At 44.5% G+C, this 23453-nt stretch overlaps 1 protein-coding gene across 1 annotated transcript in view; it reads left to right on the forward strand.

The window, feature by feature from the left end:
- Positions 1–3030: 3030 nt before the first annotated feature.
- Positions 3031–23453, forward strand: part of CRYBG1 (crystallin beta-gamma domain containing 1) — a 144681-nt gene continuing 124258 nt past the window's right edge. Inside the window, exon 1 of the mRNA XM_066610329.1 lies at positions 3031–3386. Coding sequence (XP_066466426.1) covers positions 3031–3386 — 356 coding nt within the window. The remainder of the gene's footprint in view (positions 3387–23453) is intronic.

A 23453-nucleotide genomic window follows, 5' to 3' on the forward strand; every position in this document is an offset into this window, starting at 1 on the left:
GGATGTCAAAATCTTATGTTTGCTTCTTGCCTCCACTGATGCATTAATTATAAGCCAAATGGCAAATTTTTTGCTTGATATTTTAACAAGACACAGAATTAATTCTGCCATTTACCTTAATGATTCGACTTTTTAGACAGAGTCTGTTTGTATTGCGTTTTCCCTGTATGTTTGTGTGTTTGTCTTTTTGTTGGTTAATGCCTAATAAAGGACCAAGGAAGATAGGTGCTCCCTGCTAATCTGTGTTGCCTGAGGTGACTGTCTCCTGAATGGGCTGGTCCTGAGGACAGACAGAATTACTTCAAGCTTAGACAACCAACTATAACCACAGGATGACTTCAAGTCCTATTTGTAGGCTTTTCACTAACACACACTTACTTAATAATCCCATTCTTGCCTGGCCCACAGGTGTACACATTTGGTCCCTGTCATGTATATGCAACGTTGGGTAGAAATGGCTTTAACATTTCTGCTCAACATTGCATATACGCAACAGGGATCAAATGAGTACACCTGTGGGCTAGGCAGACCCTATTGGACCCTATCTATTGAATGTGCAATGAATGATCAGTGGAGGTGGATGTAGATTGTGAGTTCTTCTTCTCTCTGTTCCCCTTCTCCTTATGAAGTGCCAAACGTTATTAAATTTGAAATTAAAATTTAGCTTCACCCAATTCGTACGTGAACAGACAGATCCTTTGCCTGGCTGAGCCCATTGTTGCAAAAGCAACAGGCAGTGGAATCTCTCCCTAGACCACAGCAGCAGCAGGTGGTGTTTTCCAGGTGTGCTGCCTTTCAGAGCCCTTGCACAAGGGACTCAGCAGGTATCTCAACATATCTCCGCCTCGATCAGATCCCACAGGAACACCAATGGCTTGTAATTTGCACCCTGCGCCTGGTTGAGGCCAGCCTCTCCCTTTGTGAGCAATGCCACTGACCGGCCCCTCCTTGGGATGCAGGCTTTGCACACTATGAGCCGAAGTCTATGCATGTCTATTCAGAAGTCAGTCCCATTAGAGTCAATGGGGCTTACTTCCAGGAAAGTGAGGATTGCAGCCACAGAGCCCAGTTCTATGCTGTCTACTCAGGAGTAAGTCCCAGTGCAGTCAATGGGACTTACTTCCAGGCAGTGCTTTATTTGTAAAAGAAAAGGTGCAGGAACTCACAACTTGTTAATCTTTTATTTATTTATTTATTTATTTATTTATTTTTAAACCATTTTTTATTGGAGAAATAAAATATTTTTTTATGTGCTTTCCCCTAAAGATGAACTTACTTCTGAATAGACATGCATAGGATTGGGCTGTCAATCTCCACATCCCCTTCCTCCTAGCTACTTTTTCTACACATGGGGAAAAATACTGTACAGGTGCACTTGTAGCATGTAGTATGGCTCTACTTCGAGGAGAGGAAGCAGTGAATGGATTCTGAAAAATGGCTTACATGAGTTCCATGTAGTAAAATTACACTAAGCAACTGTGGGAGTAAGAACAAAAAAGGAATTCTTACATGAGTGGGGTCCTTAGGTGCACATAGAAACAGCTACATGCTATTAAATATGGTTTAATTCAGGTATCAGAATACTCTGTGTCTTTGGAAAGGCGCTTGGCATGCAAATGTAAGTTCTCTGCTGCCCTGAGCAGCTGCTGTGCATTGCTGGAGAGGAGCTGCAAACACTGGCTGGCGGAGGGCATGCTTGTGGGGGATCTCTGGCAAGGCTGGACAGCACGTTGTACACACGTAGAATCCCTTTTCACCTGCCCTTAGCATGTGAAAACAGGTGCAGATATATATCTCTGCCAGGATTAAGAGCCCAATCCTAGGTATGTCTACTCTGAAGTAAGTCTCTTTCTAGTCAATGGAGCTTACTCCCAGGAAAGTGCCTAGGATTGCAGCCTAAGAGCTCAGTCCTATGCATGTCTACTCAGAAGTCCACTTTAGTGAATGGGGCTTACTGTGGATAGGATGGCAGCCTTAGAGTCCAATCCTGTGCCTGTCTACTCAGAAGTCAGTCCCATTAGAGGCAGTGGGGCTTCCCCCCAGGAAAGTGTGGAAAGGACTGCAGCCTCAGAGCCCTTCTTCTGCCTGTCTACTCAGGCTGCAAGGCTATGACACTTTCCCGGGAGTAAGCCCCATTGAACACAATGGAACTTACTTCTGAGTAGACATGCATACGCTTGGGCTCTCAGGCTGCAAAGCTATGCACCCTTTCCCAGCAGCAAGCCAGCAGCAAGCACAATGAGACTTACTTCCGAGTAGACACACCTAGGCTGGTGCTGCAGATTGGCAGGGGGGCTGCACCAGCCAGCTTCCTTCCCCTCCTCCTCTGCCAAGCCAGTACCTGGGCGTTCCATGGGTGCTGCAGCCCGTCTCGCTGGCTGGCTGTCCATCCTCCTCCTCGGAGTCAGCGCGTGTCCCCCGTGCCCTCCACTGGCTTGGAAGCTGCGCAGGGGGAGGGGAGGCGGGCTAGATTCAGGCGAGAGCTTGGGGATGGGGCAGGAGGGGATCGTTGTGCGGTCAGGCAGGGGCCAGGCGCCCACCCACCCTGCACCCCCCAGCACCCACCCAGCGAATGCCTCTGTTTTGCTCCCCCCGCGTTCCATTAGAAAAAAAGCCCTGCTTCCAGGAAAGTGTGGACAGGAGCGCAGGCTGCGATAGCCATCAGCAGCAGACCGACTTGCCCTGCAAGGAGGGAAGAGCCGCGGCACAGGAAGAGCAGGCTTGAAAACGCCACCACGCAGATAAGGCGAGCTCTGCGCAGGGAATCCCGGGGAGCGAGGCGGCTCCTTCTTCACACCCCACCTGGCCCCTGGCCAGGAGCCACGCGGGGGAGGCGGCAGGGCGGGGCTCGCAGGTGAGCGGACACCGGGCGCTGGCGTCCCGCTGCCAACCCCTGGGAGGCGCTGTGGCGCGCCCCGCCCTGGCACGACGGGAGGGCGCGCGGGCTCACGCACGGGCTCAACGGCTCTTCATTCCCAGGCCGAAGACGGTTGGTCCGCACGCGACGCCGGAGCGCAGCCCTCGGTCAGCATGGAGAAGGGGGGGTTGCGGCGGCTGGGGAAGCTCTTCCACAAGAGCGAGTCCGAGGACTCCGAGCCGGACGCCGGCAGGGAGCCGACGCCGTCCCCCTGCCCGTCGCCCTCCCTGCAGCTCAGGCGGCAGCATCGCCTCAGCACCAGCAGCAGCAGCAGCAGCCACTTGGCCGCCGCCGCGGGAGGAGAGCGCAAGAAGCGCTCCGCGTTCGGGCACTGGCGCCTGAGGAAGAAGCGCAAGGAGCGGCCGGCGGAGGCGGACACCGCCAGCAGCTATGCGGGCAGCGCGCCCGCCTCGCCCTCCCTCTCGTCCCACTGCAGCCCTTCGGAACCCGCCACGCCCACCGGCGGCAGGTAACGACCCCCGTCTGCGCCGCGCCCGAGCCCGCGCCCAGGCACCTGCTCTCTCCCTGCCGCCGCACGCCAGCTGCCGCGCGCCGGCTTCCGCCTGTCACAGGCTCTGCGAGGGACCCCCGCCCCTCTCGGGGCTGGACGCCTTTCGGGGCTGCTGAAGTGCACAAGAGCAGTGCACCAGGCCGACGCGCTCGCGCTGCAGTCCTCGCCATGCTCACCCGGGAGTAAGCCTCATTGACTCTAATGGGACTTACTTCCGAGTAGACATGCCTAGGATGGGGCTCTGCCAGTCCCACGGTGGAGCTCTGCGCCTTAAAGGAGCCGCTCCCGATGTGCTGCGTCTTGTCTCCGGCTGGCTTTGGTGTGCTCTGCCAAGACAGTTGGCTCTGGGAGTGAAGTGCAGCTGTTCTGTGCTTGTTCTTGGTGCCTGCTTCCTCCCTCCTCATTGATCGAGGCTCCTGTTCCTGTCAGGAACAGGTTTGAGGTGGAGGCACAAGGAGGCTCTGTCACTGTGTTTAGATGGTTCTCTCTCAGTAGTACCTGGATCAGTGTTTCTCAGCCAGTGGTATGGGGACCACCAGTGATACCTGAGGTAGTGTCTGGTGGTACTCACAGGACTCCTGGACACCTGCTGCCCAGCGACATGACACCAGGGCTGAGGAGAGGGGGTAAAGGGAGTTATTTTTTACCCGGGCCCAGGGTCAAAAAGGGGACCCATGAGCCAAAGGAGGGGGCCCAGAAATTTCCTGGGCTCTTACATTGTCCTACCTACGCAGAGTTATCAGCACAAGATGCTGGGAACACTACCACCAGTGTGTGGCTGCAGCTACTAGCAAGCCATATATGCTAGGCTAAGTGTCAGATCTGGGAGGAAACTGGCCAGTAGCTTTTTGGCTTGTGGTTCTGCTTACCACTAAGGAGTGTATAGGAGCTCAGGGGCACAGCTGCGGGGCTACAGCTGCTGCAGAAGCAAGTTTTGGTATGCACAGGACACTTTCCATTCTAGTGTGAGCCTAAACATGATTATGCTAATTTTCTTCACAATTTTCTATATTTAAAAGATTTTAGAGAGACTTAGGAGTGTGTTTGGTTTTCCATATTACTGTATCTAGATGTGGACACCACATGGGCTCCAGATGTGGCTCCAAAGACTTTTCCAGCTGTCTCCACCCTCCCTCCCCTGCTCTTTCACCCCTCCCCCTTTCAAAGGGGCCCAAAAGAAACTTTGTACCCCCTGATAAATTTCCTCTTGGAGGCCCTGCATGACACAACAAATAACAGGAGGAGGCTTGGCTCAGCAGGCAGAGCTCCAAAGCATGCTTTTCGTCACTCAAAAAAACCATCCACCCTGAGCCTCTCACTGATGTTTGTCACATTGCATCTGGTCTCCCAACCCAGAAGTAACTGGAAATGATGTCATCACCAGTTACTTCCAGTGGTACTTTGAGTAGGTAGACCGATATGGCAGAGAACAAACCTTGAGCACTGCTAACCTAGATCCTATGGAGAACATAAGAAAACTCTTGTTGGATCAGGCCAAGGGCCCATCTAAACCAGCTTTCTATAATCTCACAGTGGCCCACTAGATGCCTCCAGGAGCACTCAAGACAACAGGATACTTAGATCTTGTTGCCACTACCTGGCATCTTGCATTAAGAATAACACTACATCAAAAACCCAGAGGTTGCATATAATCATCATGGTTTATAACCTGCGGTGGATATTCCCTCCATAAATCTGCCCAATCCCCTTTTAAAGGCATCTAGGTGCAATAACAACATCCTCTGGCAAGAGGTTCCACAGATTAATTACACACTAGATAAATAAATATTTTCTTTTGTCTATTCTCAGTCTCTGGCCATTCAATTTTAGTGCATGAACCCTGGTTCTGGTGTTGTGTAAGAGGGAAAAGAACTTTCCTGTATTCATCTTATTAATAATTTTATGTCTCAGTCATGTTCCTCCATCAAGTGCCTTCTTTCTAAACTGAAGAGCCCCAAACGTTGTAACCTTTCCTTGTAAGGGAGGTGTTCTGGTTTGCTAATCATTTTGGTTGGTCTCTTCTGCACATTTTCCAGTTCCACAGTGTTTTTCATCCAGTGATACTTGTACCACTGGTGGTAATTGAGTTGGTGTCCTGTGGTACACACGGGACGTACACATTCCTGTTGCCTGGCAGCAACACCAGCAATGCAACATGTAGCAGTAGGAAGCTCAACTTGGCAGGCAGAGCTCCAGCATGCACTTTTCCTGTGCTCGAAAAAGACTTCCCGTCCACCCTGAAGGCCTCTTACTGGTGTTCATTGCATTGCATCTTGTCTTCCAACCTGGAAGTAACTGACGATGACATCATCACCAGTTATTTGTGGTGGTAATTCCAATAGGTGGACTAGGCAAAGTGGTACAGTAGGGGACAAACATTGAGAAATGCTGTACTATCCTTTTTGGGTTGTGGCAACCAGAACTGGATACAATATTCCAGATAATGGATTTACTATTGCAGTGGTTCTCAAACTTTTTAGCACTGGGATCCACTTTTTAAAATGACACACTATTGCAGCGTTTTTCAATCTTTTTCATGTCATGGCACATGGGAAAGGTGCCAAAATTGTCAAGGCAATACCTTCAGGTTTTTGACAATAGGCAAGGTACACCACGCTGCCAGTGGGTTCTCACATCTCCCATTGGCCCTACTACTAAGTGGCCTTCCCCCAAATTCCTGTGGCACACCTTTGAATCACTCATGGCACACCAGTGTGCCATGGCACAGTGGATGAAAATGACTGCTCCTTTGGGATCTACCTACGAGACTTTGAAAAAAGGTGATCTGGAAAGAATTTGCTTGTTTGCTTGCAAAAATCTTGATCCATTTCTTGTAATAAGGCAGCCTTAATGAATAGCAAGGCTTGAGAGACTTAGTTATATGACCCACCCTTCACCTGCCCTCAATCTATCATTGACAGACTAAAAAAAACAAAAACACCAGAAAAAAGATTTATCTCCCTATATTTGCACAAGCTTGCAAACTGCAGAAGCCTGTTACTTTGCATGGCAGTTAGCAGCTATCTGATTTTTGAATAGCCTCAGGGCTTGAAGCAATTATTTATCTGATCTTTCTATTGCCCTTGTTTTCATTGGAGGCTCTGCAGGACACACCAGGAATCGAGTTGTGATCCACCAAGTGGATCCTGACCCACAGTTTGAGAAACACTGTACAATTTGTACAATGGCATAATAATATTTGCCATTTTATTCTCAATCCCTTTTTCATATGATCCTGAGCATGGAATTGGCCTTCTTCCAAGGTGGAATTGGCCACCTGCACACTGGACCAAGACCTGTCTGCCCCTACTCCAAGATCTCTTTTCTGATTTGTCACAGAGAGCTCAGAACCCATCATTGTGTATGTGAAATTTTGATTTCTTGTCTCGGTGTGCATCACTTTACATTTACTACACTGGAGCACATCATTGCTGCCCATTCTCCAGTTTATGACCCAATCCTATCCTTCCCCCCCCCCCGCAGTCACACTAAAAAAGTGTGCACTGTGTCCAGTGGGGGTGGAGTGGGAGCCTTCTGAAGCGAAAGGATATTTAAATCTTAGCTGGTGCAAGTCTGAGGACAGAAAGAGGGTTGGGAGGCTACAGAAACAGAAGATACCATCTGGTGCATGCCATCACCACTGGATCCACCCCTCCCACCCCATTCCTTGCCTTCTCCCCATTCCCATTCCCCCCTCCCCACTCCTCCCACCTCGCACACTAGCTTACCTGCTCTGGTGGGTGACCAGGTCTGGGACGAAGTGCATATGGGAAGGCTCCAGCCTCCATGCTGGCACTCCAACAGCTCATGCTGCCAGCGCGTGCTTTACGGCTGCCTTTTGGCAGCTAGCGCTGGCAGAATGCTAGTTCCACTAGTGGGGCATCCCCTTAGGGTTGGACTGACTGAGACGCCCCCCTTCTCCATGCCGATCAAGGGCTGAGTTTTGGAGCTCTTCACAATCCCTTTTAGACTTCACCACTGAAAATGTTTAGTGTCATCTGGAAACTTGACCAGCTCACTTCTTATCCCGAACTGCGGTTCATTTATGAACAAGTTGAAAAGCACTGGTCCCAAGACTGATCCTTGGTGCACACCACTTTTTACCTCTTTACGTTGTGAAAATTGCCCACTGGCTCCCACTGTCTTTTTCTGGTCTTCATTCAGTTCTTAATCCATAAGAGGACCTGCCCTTTTGTTCCCTGACTGTTGAATTTTCTCAGGAACCTTTGATGAGGGACTGTGTTAAACACCTTCTGAAAGTCTAGCTGTATAATATCAGCAGGTATGCCCACATCCACAAGCCTGTTGCCTTTTTCAAAGAATTCTAAAAAATTCACGTGTTAAGACTTAGCTTTATAGGAATGATGCTAGTTCTCCCTCAGCAAAGTTTGTTCTAAATGTTTCAAAAATTTTATCCGTGATTAGGCTCTCAACCTTTGTATTGATACAAAATGATTCAGTGCTCCCCCAATATGTAAAGATTTTCCCTTCTTTAGTGTTAATGATAAAGCAGCTACCAGAGATGAAATATTAGATGGGGTTATTTGATATTTAAATGTAACCTTTCTGTGGTGGTCAGGGAGGAAGAACTGCTCATCCTATAATGAAGGTACGGAAGGGATTGAAGCTTAACCGCTGTGATAATTTCTCTTCCCTTTTTAGAAGTAGTATGAGACGTTTACTTTCCTTAAATAAAAAGGAGATGCTGGGCAGGGAAAAAGTGAAATGAAAATCTAGTTTTAATATTTGGAAGGATTTTACATTTCCATGTTATGTAGCTTTAGGATAGAATGGACTGCAGACCAACTAAACAAATTCACTGGAATAACCTACTTAACAATTGCTTAATATTAGAATGCTTTTGATGGATTAGACCAGAGATTCCCAAAGTGTGCATCGTAGTGCACTCACAGGCGCACTATGGGATGTCCCTGGTGGGCCCCTCTTACCTGGGCGCTGCCATCTTGGATTGTGTGAGATTTGGGTGCCACCATCTTGGATCTTGCAAGATTTCATGTGATCCAAGATGGTGGTGGACTGGGAAGAAGAGGTTGTGGAGGCACAGTGAATCTGGTAAGTTTGGGAACCACTGGCTTAGACCATCTATCTAGCCAGCATTTTACTTTATGACTCTCAGACTCTTACAAGCAAGACAGAATGTTGATGGCTATTTCTTGTTGAATGTATCCAGTATCTGCTACTCAGAGGTATACTCTCTCTGACCATGGGGGTTTTATTTAGTTATAATGGCTAGTAAGAACTGATTGATATGATGATATCATGATCTCCATGAATTTGCTTAATCCTTGGTCAAAGTAGTGTAAGCTTGTAGCCACTACTACATGTTGTGGTAATGAATTTCAGATAAGTTAATTATGTGCTTTTGTCTGTGCTGAACCAACCGTTGATTGTTATTGTCTGGGTGTAGATTACAGAGGGACCTCCGTATCCACAAATCCTGTATCCACGGATTCACTTATCACGTGCCCCGCCAAGCACGCCCCCATGTGTGTCCCTTCTGGAGGCAAGGGGAGCTCTGCTTCCTTCTCCTCCGGAGGATTCTCTGAGCCCACCAGAGGCTGCTGACATCCATCCACAGCTTCTGCTGGGCTCAGACCGAGCCAGACAGTGAAAAAAGTCACTTCCAGTTTCTCTATAAAACTGGAAGTGACATTTTTAATCGTTAAGGCAGTGCTTCTCAAACTTTTTAGCACCAGAACCCACTTTTTAGAACGACAGTCTGCTGGGACTCACCGGAAGTGATGTCATTAATCTGGAAGTGATATCATGGCCAGAAGTGATATCATCAAGCAGGAAAATGTTTGACAATCCAAGGCTGCAATCCTATCCAAACTTACCCAGAAGTAAGCCCCATTGACTATCATTGTTAAAAGCATATACCCCAGGGATGTCAAACTCGTTTCATACAGAGGGCAGAATAGCATTCATTATATCTGCTGAGGGTCAAAAGTGATGTCATTAGACAGGAAGTGATGTCAATAAACAGGTAATAACAAAAAATAAACACTTTTTTTCTCTTAGCTGCAAATGACAGAAGAGAAAACATGCAAATCTTGATCATATTTAAGATAAGGGATAGCCCAATTTTCATGTGGACTGCCCTTTCAGCAGTAAGACTTTTGCACTTCTCAGAAACTGAGAGCCTGAGGGCCAGATAAAAAGCTTTTGCGGGCCGCATTCGGCGCTCAGGCCTTACGTTTGACACCCCTGATATACACAGTAGCCTATTAAAAGTACGGATCAGTAACATTTCCCCAAATGCAGTCACATACCATAGTAGTATCTAGTCTCATATATTGAAATGAATGGGGACCCACTTGGAATTGGCTTGCAACCCACCTAGTGGGTCCCAACCCACAGTTTGAGAAATACTGGCTGAATGTATTAAAAATGTCACTTCCAGTTTCACAGAGAAACCAGAAGTGACTTTTTTCCACTGTTGGGCTCAGTCTGAGCCCAGCAGAAGCCATGAACAGGTGTCCATGGCCTCGGCGTTCACCTGTATCCACAGTTTCACTTAACCGTGGGGGGTTCTGTATCGGGGATACGGGTGGGTGGATACGGGGCATGCCTGAATAGTGTCCAAGTTACTATCATTTATATAGCACTAGGCAGGTGATCACTTCTGTATTAATCTTGCAATATGCTCTCAGGCCCATTCCTCCCTCTCCCCACCTCCCTAACCACCTTACCTTCCTGGGCAGGCAGCTGGGACTCGATTGATTCTTATGGGAAGGCTTGTGCCTTCCCGCTATTGCTCTGGTATCACGCTGCTCGGCACTTTGCTGGAGTATGCTTTATGGCTGTTTTTGGGCAGTTGTTGCCAGTGGAGCATGCATTCTGCTGGGAATGAGGTCCAATAGGATTGGCCTGTCAACTTATGAAGCCCAGTCCCATGCATGTTTTTATATCAGAATGATCACTGGCAATAAATATGGGCTAGTATTAGGAATGTTTAAGCATGTAAGGTTTTGACTTGTCACAGGTCATTGACTGGATGGGCTTTTAACCCCCTTTAGACCACTGCCCATGATTCTCTGACGCAACAGATGCTTTCACCAAAGCGTTTATCTTCATTACATGTTACTATCTACACAGGGTGATCAGACTCTGGTCACCCTGTATCTACACACCTTATTACAGGAGTGTCAAACTAATTTCTTACAGAGGACCGAAGTTAGCATTCAGGTCTCTTGCTGAGGGCCGGAAGTGATGTCATTAAGCAGGAAGTGACATCATTAAGCAGCTAATGGCCAGAAGCCAGATTTTGTTCTCATATAGAAATTCATTAACTGCAAATGACAGAATTTTCATGTGGGCTGCCGTTTCAGCGGTAACACCTCAGCAACTGAGAGCCTGAGGGCCGGATAAAAAGCTTCTGGGGGCTGCATCCGGCCCCCGGGCCTTATGTTTGACACCCCTGCCTTATTAGGTAGTTGTGTTTCTGTCATGACCAGTCTCCTCCTTGAGTATCTTTCTGTCTTGTGCAGGACAGCAGATAAGGACCTCATTACAGGTGTACTTAATAATGCAGTTAGACCCAATTGGGGGAGGGGTCTTAGCTTTAACTTTAAATAACAGGTGAGGAGAAGTAGCAAAACTGTGCAGGTGGAAAGAAGGCTTTAATAGTTTGTCCCTGCCGTTGTTTTGATCTTTAGTGAACTCATGCATGCACCCTATTTTTAAATGAAAGAAAACCTCCAGTTGAAAGCCAGTGAGGGTTGTTTTTCTTTAAAAATAGTGCTGGGTGTGGGGATGCAGTTGGGACCCAAAATACAGCAGGGACAAACTACTAAAGTCCCCTTACCTGTTGATTGCAGTATACCTAGTTTTTCTGCTTTCCCCTCTTGCTAATACCACTTTGGGTATAATTGTAATATTACACATGTCCCATTGCCCTTGGGAACAAATTCATTTTCATGTTTCATTGCCTTTCTGCCAGTCCAAAAATTAGTTAAAGAGTAACCTTAAATATCTTCCTACATTGCATAGTAGGCTTGGGCATTGGAATACTGTTCAACTCGCTGCTCAAGACCATAAAGTTCACTGGGGTGACTCTTGGGCCAGTCTCTATTGCCTACTATCACTGGATCATTATGAAGTTAAAATACTGCTTCATGTTCCTTAAAGGGAAGAGCTACAAATTTAATAAATGTTGTACAGGCAGAAACCTGACTTTGAACTTGTTAATTCCACTTTATAATAACAGATGGCTCCCATAGATGTACACCTGCCTGTTTGCCAGAAACATGTGGTTAGTAAAAAAAAGAAATATGTGTTGCCACTGCTTTGTTAAATCAAAACAGTTTACAATGTATGTTTTCAAGATGAATGCAAGATCACACTTATGCCATATTTAAAAGCAAAGAGTCTCATTCAAAATGTGCACCTAACATAGCTATATCAAATTACTTTCAGAAATAAAGTTGAAATCAAGATATTTCCCACACAAAACAGATGATTTTAGCCCCCAAATACACTGTACTTGTGAAAAGTAACTGAAAAATAGTGATCAACTTTCCTTCATATCTGACTTCTTAGTCTAAGTGCATATGAACAATGTAAGCTTTTTTGCCTTTAGTTTTGAATCTTTTATTGCTTGTTTCGTTGCACATTTTCCCTGTCATGGAAATAATGAAATGATAATCTCATTTCATTGATAATCTCTCAATTTGTTTTATGGAAGTGTCAGTTACTGCCTTAGAGTCCAATCCTATGCCTATCTGCTCAGAAGTAAGACTCATTATAGTCAGTGGATCTTATTCTCAGGTAAGTATGGATAGGATTGCAGTCTCTATGGGCCTACCTAACTGTGTTTGCAAAAAGAGATTTCCTGAGTGAAAGGGAGTTTGTAAAATGCAATAATAGTGTTATTATTAGTTTTTCTAGTCTTGTATAATATTTTTTTTTAATTTAAGAGCATTGTCCATAATCAGTGTCTCCACCACTAAATCTAAGAGTCAGTTGTAAATGTGTTAACGCTTATGCAATCTCGTTGATTTCAGTGGGACTTTCCAGTCAAGTAAGTGTACGTTAGATTGACGCTGAAATCTTCAAGTTCTAATTTACTTTCTGTTCATGAAATGGAAGGTCCTTCACGATCTGAAAAACACTTATGCTCGCATATCTTGTTTGAATGAGACCTACTGTAGTAAATGGAGCCAAATGAATTTAAATATTGTTGTGTCTTAGTCGGCAAAAGTAGATAAGCAAAATTATTACTGATGTTATTATATAACATTACTATACAGAACTGTGGAGCACATTTTAAAAATTTTGCAGTGCTCTTAATGGTGTATATGCTTTTCTCAGACAATATGGTGTTTATCTTGGCTGTACTATTTCATCACTGTGTGTCTTACACAACTGTTTGTAGCTTAAATTATATCAGCGGTAGCCCAAAAGGAAGGATTTCCATTTCCAATTAAGATATATTTTTAGTGAGTAATCAGGTGAAAATGTAATGCTTCACTGGCCACAAATTTTAATAAGGTTGATATTCCTGCTGTTTCATCTGCTTCCCTGCAACAACCTCAAGGCCCTGATGTCTTAAGATAAACATTCAGTTTCTACATGAAAGTATTGCATACAGATTGTGTTTTAAAGTAGTCAAGTGCATAGGCATGTTATGTGTCATGAATGAAATCAGCTGCTGTGTTGGTTTTTGTTTTGTTTTCGGTCTGCTTCTTTTCTCACTCTAGGTCAATTTACAAAATCCTTCTACATACGGTTTCTGTGCTTTTTAGTCAGTCCACATTAAGCCAGATTGCCACACACAGAGTTTGTCATATGAATGCCAAAGCTTCGCACATACATCCACGTGGTTTGGCTTTTCATGTACCAGCCCTGGCTTTTCAGTAACTATGAGAGTGTGTGAAAACTCAGTCCATGCTTACTTTTGTGTATAGGTACTGGCATTTGCAAGACTGGTTCTGAATTTAGTAACATACAGTATATTAGTGAAAATCATGGCTGCCACATGCAGAAAGGTAAAAAAACTACATGTTCATGGTAAGCACATACTTGGCCTTGGTGTGCTTGATTTTTATTTCCTAAATAGTTACCTACCAAAGGACCAAGACCAAAGGATCTTTAACCTTTACTCTCCTTGTTGAAGATCAAGGCTTTGCTTCTTAAAGTTGTACATTGCTGCAGGTTTTTTTCCAACATTTGTACCAGAATTTTTGTGGCTAGAAAAATGTGGTCATTTCTTCAACTGTCATAATGAGGACTAACATGATTGTGTGGAGAATTTGTCATGTGGTGGGTTTCCAGAATGTTTTATTGATGCGACTAGCACGCTGTCTCTGACTTGTATATATTAGCTTTCCCAAGCCATTGACATGATTGCTCATATGCACTGTCACCAGTTTGTCTCATGGTTTCATGAAGGTATATACAAAAATCTAACTACAAAGCAGACAACTTGAATGCTAGTGGCACAATCCAGTTAATCAGAGTTTAGAGTCACTAGTTGAAGGCTGCTACCATAGCAATCATGGCAGCATAAAATTGTTTTTCTTGAGTATCATTGCATCTAATCATCACTGTCCAGCAAATCCAACCCTGATCTGTTCAAGGGGGTGGACAGCTTCTCAATATTCCACTGTGAATCTTTTGTTCAGTATTTTGCAGTTAAAATCTTTAGTATCTGATCTGAGTTGGGTTTCACTATTGCTGGAAATTGTGGAACTGCCCAAATATACTTCTTGTCTTGTTAGATTGAATAAATTAAAGTTCCAAGCACAATGACAAGACAGTGAAGGTTCTGTATAATGAAGAATGTACCTAAACTCCTGCTTGTCCATCTTTGTCTTTCTTGGCTCATGAAGGCAAGCTTTGAGAAGCTGAATTTACTACTGCAAAAGATTATTAATGTATATTTATGGGGTTATGTCCCAGAGACTGATATAGGCCATTATTCAGCATCTCCTTAAAAAAGATCATCATTAGATCTAACCATTCTTCATAACTATAAGCCCGTTTCAGATTGGTCATTTGTGGTCAGATGATTGAGCAGGCAGAGGCAGAGCAAACTTACAGCCTAATCCTAACCCGTGCTGGGACAGGCAGGCCAGTTGTCCTGCCCCGTATCCAGCATGGGGTTGAGGCTTCCTGTTTCCAGGGTAAGGGGAATTGGGGCTTCTGGGTAATGTGGCAGTGGCCTGAATGGGGCTACTCAGATCTGTGCCACCTAAAGAGGTGGTGCAGAACCGAGCAGGCTGGCACTAGGCCAGGTCGCCAGGGAGGGGAGTTAGGATCTGACCTAACTGCCGGCGCAGCAGAATCAATTCTTGGCACCAACCTCCTCCCTTGCTCTGGTGTGGGGAGGGGTGTGCACCCTTGCTCCGGCCTCCTTGACTCTCAAGGAGGTGCAGATGTGCCTTACAGCATGTTTGCGACACTCCCAGGCCTGTGTAAGGGACTTGTGCTGGCCCAAAGGTGACCTAGGCTTCCATCCTTAGGGGGGATTGCATCTTGGAGGATCTATATTTGTGTCAGTCTGGATTCAGACTGAATTTTGGAATAGAAACTGCTTTAATAGTCCTAGTTGACTATTTTTGTCTGGAGAATGAAAATGAAACCCTGTTGGTTTCTTTCAGCAGCCTTTGATACAGTGGGCAATCATACTTCCAGACAAGCAGAAGATGTTGAGGGTACTGTTTCATTGTGATTATTACAGCAATTATCAACCATTATGTCACAGCACATTGGTGTGCCTTGAATGGTCTTCGGAGGATGTGGCCCCTGTCTGGCAGTGCAGTGCAGTGCAGTGGCATATTTGTGGCTCCTGTTGCATGACATGCTTGTTATCCTGTGGAGTGGACAAGCAACTTGATTTGGTGATGGACTGAATACGGGGGGATAGGGGGAAAAGAGAAAGGCTGTGTACCTTTTCACCAGGGTGGATAGTGGTGATGACCAGGGATAAAGAGAATGAATGGAGAGCTTGAGAGAAGTATGAAGTATGAGAAGAAAGGTATAAAAGTACAAATTAGAGTATTGCTGTGTTTGAATATTTAAAACTAACATAGCAATGGAAATAGTAGAATACAAACAATTCAAAATGTAGGGCCACTTTTTCCAGTGAAGGGCAGTCGCTTGACTAACTCTTCAGGATATTGAGGATTTGTAGGATTTTGAGGATGCCATCATGCTCCTATTTAAGCCAGTAACAGTATTCTCACTGACTTCTGGGAGGAGAGTTACATTCCCCGCCCCCTCAATTTAGACTTGGGTAAATTGTGCTTCATCAAGGTACTACTGAACAAATAGCTGCCTGTCTTAAGATGACCATAAAAAGAAAAGGTTACCAGAATGGTTTGCTGTGGAAACAAAGTATGGAGACAAATGTAATAGAATGTAATTAGTGCAGTAACATATTTTGACCCAGACTTGAAGAAATCCTACATGGTCAGAGGGAAATATCAAACTAACTCATGATTCATCTACACTAGTGATTTCCAAACTTTTTAGCACTGGGACCCACTTTTTAAAAATGACACTCTATTGCAGAGGTTTTCAGCTGCTGTGCCATGGCACACTAGTGTGCCGTGAGGCTGCCTCAGGTGTTCCATGTCGCCAAGGAGTCAGGCGACGGCGGAGGCGGCAGTAGCAGCAGCTGCTTGCACGGGAGAAGCGACTGCTCGGAGAAAAAGGGGCAGCCGTGAAGGGGCTTGGATGCTCCTGCTGTTTCTGGTGCCTGCCCCTGCGCTGATTGGGCAGCCAGCCAGGTGGGCGGGAACGTGGAGGGAGTGAGGAGGGAGTGAGCGAGTCTGACCATGGAAGCAAGTAGGAACCAGAAGCAACTGGCTGGCAAGGATCCTGGGGAGACCCTTTTCCTTGCCTGCAATGCCCCAAAGTGACCCTCCTTGTGTTGCCTCCCCTGGCAAGGCTTTGGCAGGAAGGGTGCTGGGCCACAATCCTATCCACACTTACTTAGAAGTAAGCCCCATTGACTATAATGGGGCTTAGTTTTGTGTAGATGTACAGAGGCTTGGTTGGTCGCACTCTTTCTTGAATAAATGAGCAGGCAAGTGATGCTTTTCTTCCCCTCTACCCACCTCCTCCCCTCCTGCACACATCCCCCATCATAATTGCAGTTAACCCCTCTGACTGCCCTTCCCTCTTCCCCACCTCCCAAAGTTCAAAACCAGTTGCTTCCCATTCATTCTCTCTCTCCCCCCCTCTCTGCCCCACCCCAGTGAATCCTGCACTTGTTTCAGCCACATTTCCTCACTGTCCCTCCAGTATGCTCAGTCTCATCTCTCTTTGCCAACACCTCCTGGCATATCAGAGCATATAAATTGATAGCAGTTTGAACAGACCTGCTTCAAAACCTTTCCAGAAACCACATACAACTCCCTCTCCAAACTTTCTTTCATTGTCATGTAATGATCTAAGGCTGCAATCCTAACCACACTTTCCTGAGAGTAAGCCCCATTGAACAAAATAGGACTTCTGAGTAGACCTGGTTAGGATTGTGCCCTTAGTTATATTAATTAAATTAATTGTCACATAATAATGTAATTAAAAACTAGTAGTGTGTCCTGACAACTTTAGTGCCTTGTCAGTGTGCCGTTAGCTGAAAAAGGTTGAAAATGGCTGCTCTATTGGGACCCCCGTAGGTTTACCAGACTTTTTTTTAAAGGGAGATCTAGAAAGAAATGTTTTATTTACAGGTAATAATAACCAGAAAAAGACCCTAAACATTTATCTCCTATATTTACACATGCTTGCAAACTGCAGGAGCTCAGCTCCTTGCAGGACACTTAGCAGTTACCTGATTTTTGAATAACTTCAGGGTTTGAGTCAATTAGTTATCTGATCTTTCCATCAGTTTTATGCTATCCACCAAAAATCAGGTCACAAACCAGCAGTGGGTCCCAACCCACAGTTTGGGAACCACCTATCTACACCATTTTCTTTCACTCATTTTCACAGTACAGGTGGATTAATCCTTATCCTTTAAAATTTATTAAAGTGATTTTATTAAATTTATTAAAGCCGCCTCGGGTCCCTGCGGGGAGAAAAGGCGGGATATAAATAAAGTTAATCATAATAATTATTATTATTATGAAATCTAGACATTTTTATTCAAGGCTTTAAAAAAAATGCAGAAAATGTGCAGAAAGCAGCAGTGCGTGGAGCGCAGCAGGCAGCACAGAACTGCAGAATAAACTTATGAATTGTAAATAGAGGAAGTGTGAATGCAAGGAGCACCTGTGTTTGTGTTTTCTGTAGTGCTCTCAAGTGCTCATTCCCATGTACAGGCTATAAGGTCTATTCTCTGCTATGTGTTGTTAAAAAATGTCCAAGAGGCCAACAGGCACCTGTATGGCTAACAGTGAAAAGAGCGAGAAGAAGCATTTCTCATTTTATTTATACAATTATTCTGAAATCAGATAAATCAGAAATCTAGACACCCTCCTGTCCCAAGCAGTCTGAGTAAGGGATACTCAATCTGTAATCTGCTGTACTGGATATCGTATTAATTAACAGAAGTGTGGAAATAGCACTGCAGGGGACGCCCACATTGTGTACCTGTTGCTTTGAATATCAGTTACACCCGAAATCATCTGGGGTATCTCAAGGCGGAGGCCATGTCTACCCTTTGTCTACCCTTCAAATAGCCAGTAACACTAGCCAGAAAGTTCTTGATGTGGAGTTCAGGCCTACTCATGGCTACCCACTATCAAGGCATGGGGCAGTGGGAGCTGTCTACCCTGGGTGTCAGATCACTAGGTCTGCCACTGCTTAGATAATTCAAATTTTAGATCACTTTAAAAAAGGATTAGAAATGAAAATAGGCTTATTAATGACTATCTCAAGCAGTTGTAGAGCTGGGAGGGTGGAGCTGTAAGTGCTGCATGGGTCTGAAACTTATCATGTATCCTGCCCCTTCCCTTCACTCTCAGAGACTGTCCGGGGGTGAAACCAACATAGAGGAGATGCCTCTGCATAGTTCTTGTTCCTCAGAATGGCCCTGAAGGCGAGGGAGAGAGGCAGAGTACATGGCGAGTTTTGGGGCCGTGTGGCACTTTCAGCTCCTCCCCCTGGCTCCGCTACACGTGTCAGCATTTTAGCTGAATGAAACCTCAGTGCACCTATGCTAACAAACAAAAGAGGAAGATCATATTCCAAGATCTTCTGTATTCTGCTTGTGAACCTTTTAGAGCAAATAGCCTCTTGCCATTAACAAATGGCTGGTCTCTTTTGGGAACAAATTGTTCAGCTAAATAAATTATAGTTCAATTTATCTGGCAGATCTCTTAACATCTATAGCAGGGGTGTCCAAACTTTTTGGCAAGAGGACCACATCATCTCTCTGACACTGTGTCAGGGGCCAGGAAAAAAAGAATTAATTAACATTTAAAATTTGAATAAATTTACAAAAATGAATATACTAGAGGTGGAACTTATATGAATGAATTAAGGTCTTGCAATAGCTCAATGCCTATAAAAGATCTTGCACAAAGCAAGGCCATCCTTTCCTTCTCTGCTGCTGCTGCATCACAGATGTGGAACAGCAAGCAGAGGAGGGAGCCCTTGGCCTGCAGCTCACGTGAGAGGTTGAACAGTTGCCCTCACATTGCGAGTAATTGTGTCGAGCCAGTGCAGGCTCCAGCAAGTCTCTGGACGGCCAGAGTTCCATTGGAGACTGGGAGCTGCAGGCTGGATTGGGGGTCCCTAAGGGCTGCAGATGGCCCCAGGGCCAGGGTTTGGGCACCCATGATCTATAGAAATAGACTTGAAGTTGCAAATGTGAGAACAAATACGTGTTGGTTTTCTGAAGCCAAAGGAGCAGTGAATAGGATTTGCAGTGTTCAGATAATAGGCTTCAGTGCCCTTAAAGCTCTTTGCACTTCCTGAGGACTTTCAGACTAAGATCAAATTATGCAAAATAAGAAAACAAGCTGTAGAATTAAACTTTTGGGCTGCAGAATGTGGGGTACTTTGTGCGGTTTTTTGAGGGTGGCGTGAAGTATTTGATTTCCTCAGGCGTATCTGCTCTCATGTTTGCTCTGATTGGTCCTTTTTTGTAATTAACAGTTGAATCTTTGTAGTTTTTTGACCATCTCTGCTAAACACCAGGGTCTTCTGTTTTACTAATTAGAGAATAGTATTATACAGTGTGATGAAATGAGGTATGCACTAATAAGTTTCAAAACCAAATTCTATTCACAGCTTGAACTTTCTGCACTTTGGGAAATGTTGGCATGTTCCCATCGGATTGGGAATTCTTTATGGTGTGAGGACCAAAGGGTACTCAGTCCCACCTTACAGTTCAGTCACCCTGGTAGGTGATTTTTTAGCCTTTCTGAGATGAAAAGTCTTTCTGAGACACTGGCAAAGCTCTGCCCTAGTTGCAAACAGTCAGACAGGTGATTAATAAGGTATAAACATGAATTTTATTTAAAATAAAATACAGAGATTTGGGAATGAGATGGTTTGATAAAATACAAGCAGTCTTAAAGTCAACAAGGCAAGATGATACAAAATAATAAAACCAAATGTCTCTGTGCTTCCCTAGCTTCAATTTATTTGAAGCAAGTTACTCTGACAAAGGAAAGAGGTTGCTTCAACTCCTAGTGAAAAGGGGCCACCAGCTATATTGAGCATTCACTCTGAAAGAGCTGAAGTCCTGAGCATGTATTGGCTTAACCTTATATGACTTTTGTTGATATCACTTCCACCCCAATGGCCAGTGAAGGTCATCTGAGCAGCCTTACCTGAATTCTGAGTTCTCTCAGGTGGACTGTAATGGCCAATTTGGGCTCAGGCCAGCTCCAGTAGATATATTGAGCTAGGGTGGCTAATGCCTTTGTAGGTGGAGTGTAAATCACTGAACAAAAGACCCTATGCTTGGGTCATGGTTGTGGTTCATCCTGAAGTATTCATTAAGTCATTTTTGGGAAGAAAAGGACAAAGCAGCTGTCCCACTATCATGCATGGGAATGTTTGTAATAAAGGAGAAACTGTGTATCTCAAATATGTCTATATGGCACAGGTATTGAGTGCTGTTTATAAATGGCCTTTTTAAAACCAATTTTTGCTTTTGGCATTTATTTAGCAAAACTTTGCAATAGTTTTCTGTGTTTTGTTACATGTTTCAACATGTTAGCAAGCAAATACAATTGATCATTAAATGTCAAATTTATGTTATGCAATGTGTGTGTGTGTGAGAGAGAGAGCACACATAAGTGCACATGCACACTGTAATAAAACATAAGCAATAAACGCATTCATCAGCCATTTTGTGTTGTGGTAGAATATTTGATGATGGAAATTTTTCATGTTATTAAGAGATTGATGAGTGAGTGTGCAATGATCTGAAATGTGACTAAGTGGGATTCTGTGAACTAGCAAGAAATGTAAAAGTGAAGCATATACAGTACAGTGTATGCACATTTGATAAGCCACAGAATTCTTGTATATATCAACTTGCCTGAAGACAGTGGGGCTTACTTCTGTGTAAGCATGTATAGGATTGTGCTATAACTGAGAGGAGGAGTTCCACTGAGGCAATCATTCCCCCTTTCCCCTCCACTATACACTCATGTTTCAGATCACAAAATATTATTTCTCAGCAGCATTTTATAGGCACAACCTAGCCCAAGTAAGGCACATGTTCCACTGATTTCAGTGGAAGAGTTACACATAATTTAATCGTGAACAATTTCATCCATTCATTAGAGCTGGTGTGATGTTGTGGCTAAGTGACTGAGCTGCAAATCAGGCCATTCCTGGTTTGAGTCTCACCTCTACCATAAATTAAGTCTCATTTCTGAGTGGCCTTAGTGAGCTACTCAGCTTCAGCTGCTATATGAGGATAATACTTTCTTTAAAGTGGTTTTACATCAGATAATGTGTGCAATCCTTTGTTCACTCAAAAAACACTGTATATGTGCTAAATATTCTTACTGTTCCTTTGCCAGAGGGAGAGATTGATGGTGTTCATGTGAGCACCAAAACGTTTGTTTATTGATTACAGCAGTGGTTCTCATACTGTTAGCACCAGGACCCACTTTTTATAATGAGAATCTGTCAGGACCTACTGGAAGTGATGTCATGACCAGAAGTGACATCCTCAAGCAGGAAAATTTTTAACAATCCTAGGCTGTAATCCTACCCATACTTACCCAGGAGTAAGTCCCATAGACTATCAATGTTCAAACTTTATACATGGTAGCCTGTTCAAAATACAGATCTGTATTTCCCCAAATGCAGTCACATACAGTGTTGGCATCAAGTCTAATATATTAAAAATAAGATATTGAAATAAATGGGAACCCACCTGAAATTGGCTCATGACTCTCCTGGTGGGTCCTGACCCACAATTTGAGAAACACTGTATTACAGTATTTATATATATCACCTTTCTCATAGACTCAGGGTGGTTTACATAGGCAGGCTGACCATAAACCTCATTTTTTCAAATGGGTTTTTTACAAGTGTTATTGTATTAGAGAATCTCCATTTCTATGAAGTCTTCCATTTCTCCAGATGTTTCATCTGATGGTGCCACTGTCATCATGGCTGCACAGCTCTTGTGCTTTCCAAGCTTTCATAGGCAGCTGAAAAACACACCTCAGGCTGGCTCTCAGCATGTTATCCATTTCTTGCCAGTCCACATTCTTTTGTTTCTAGCCAGCAGCTTCCATTCACCCATCTAAGGTGAGATCTGATTCTGCTTAGCTTTTTGGGACAAGGTGGCAGCTCAGTCTCCAGACCACATGTCTCACACCTTTCAAGTTAGCTTATTCTTTTAGGGTGTGTCATAATTGTGTAGAAATCTTAGCATAGTTGTGACAGGGCAGCACTATCTTTTCCCTCACCATTTCTTGGAGGTGCTTGCATTGTTGGCTTTGTTTTATAGTAGATTCCAAATTGTTGATGCATGGCAATAGACGGCTTATGTGCCTTGTACAGAAAGCCTTCCTCTTTAGCATTTATGGTACATAACCTGACTACTGGACTTACAGCCCAGTCCTACTTGGGATTGGTCTGTCAGGTGGAGTGAGTTCTTATAGTGAAAGTCACTTCTACTGTTGTAAAATGGCTGCTGATGGCACATTCTTTGTGCTGTTGGTGGCCATTTTGTGCTTGCTGCTGCGACAGGCAGCAGTGCTGTTGCTCTGTCGCTGGACCCCACTGCAACTGCAGGAGCCTGTGAGTCAGTGGTGAGGTTGGGCAGGGAGAAGTAGGAGGTAGGCAGACTGGGGGAATAATTGGATGGAAAGGGGAGAACTGGGGGTGGGAAAAAGGCATAAAGGGTGTTACGTGCACCAGGTCCTATCTCCCCTACTGACCTCCTGTTTGCCCTCAGGTCGCCTCCCCACTGCTAGATGCATCACATGCCTTTTTGTCCTGGCAGATTGGCACAGCTGGTGGGGGATTGGATTGTGCCCTCAGTGGCTGCCTTTTGGCCTGCTTCTCTATAGTGTACCAACATACTGTCCCATACTTGTGGCTTAGAGCAAGGCCAGTTAAATTCCAAATTATTAATATTCATTCATATTCATTTATAGGAATGGGATCAGGCCTGTAATGTCACTGTAATGAAAGTTTTAAACAATAGATGCTAAATGTTTTAGAAATAGCTACTTTTTGTTCTGTAAAAGCCGGGTGCATCATTAAGCAGCACAACCCTTTGCATAGGATTGTGCTGTTAGAATATGAATGTGGTAGTCGTTTTACTCTCCTCTGCTGCACAGCTAAATATTACTATGAAGATAATGAATGAGAATGTTAATCGGGAAGGAAAAAAATCTACCACTGTGAACAACTGTTAACTTGTGAAAATTTGCAAAGCAGGGTGGTGGGTTCCTAAATGTTGGAATAGTATTGCTTTCAAACAGTAGCAAGGCTGAAACGAGATTCCAAACAAGCAGAACATGGTAACCTAGAAGACTTAAAACTACTGTGACATTGTATGTACACAACACATTACTTTCCAGAACATGGTGAGAGTTAAGACCTTGTTTAGATATGCCACCAAGG

This window comes from Tiliqua scincoides, chromosome 1 (assembly GCF_035046505.1).
Source record: "Tiliqua scincoides isolate rTilSci1 chromosome 1, rTilSci1.hap2, whole genome shotgun sequence".
Classification (NCBI taxonomy): Eukaryota; Metazoa; Chordata; class Lepidosauria; order Squamata; family Scincidae; genus Tiliqua; species Tiliqua scincoides.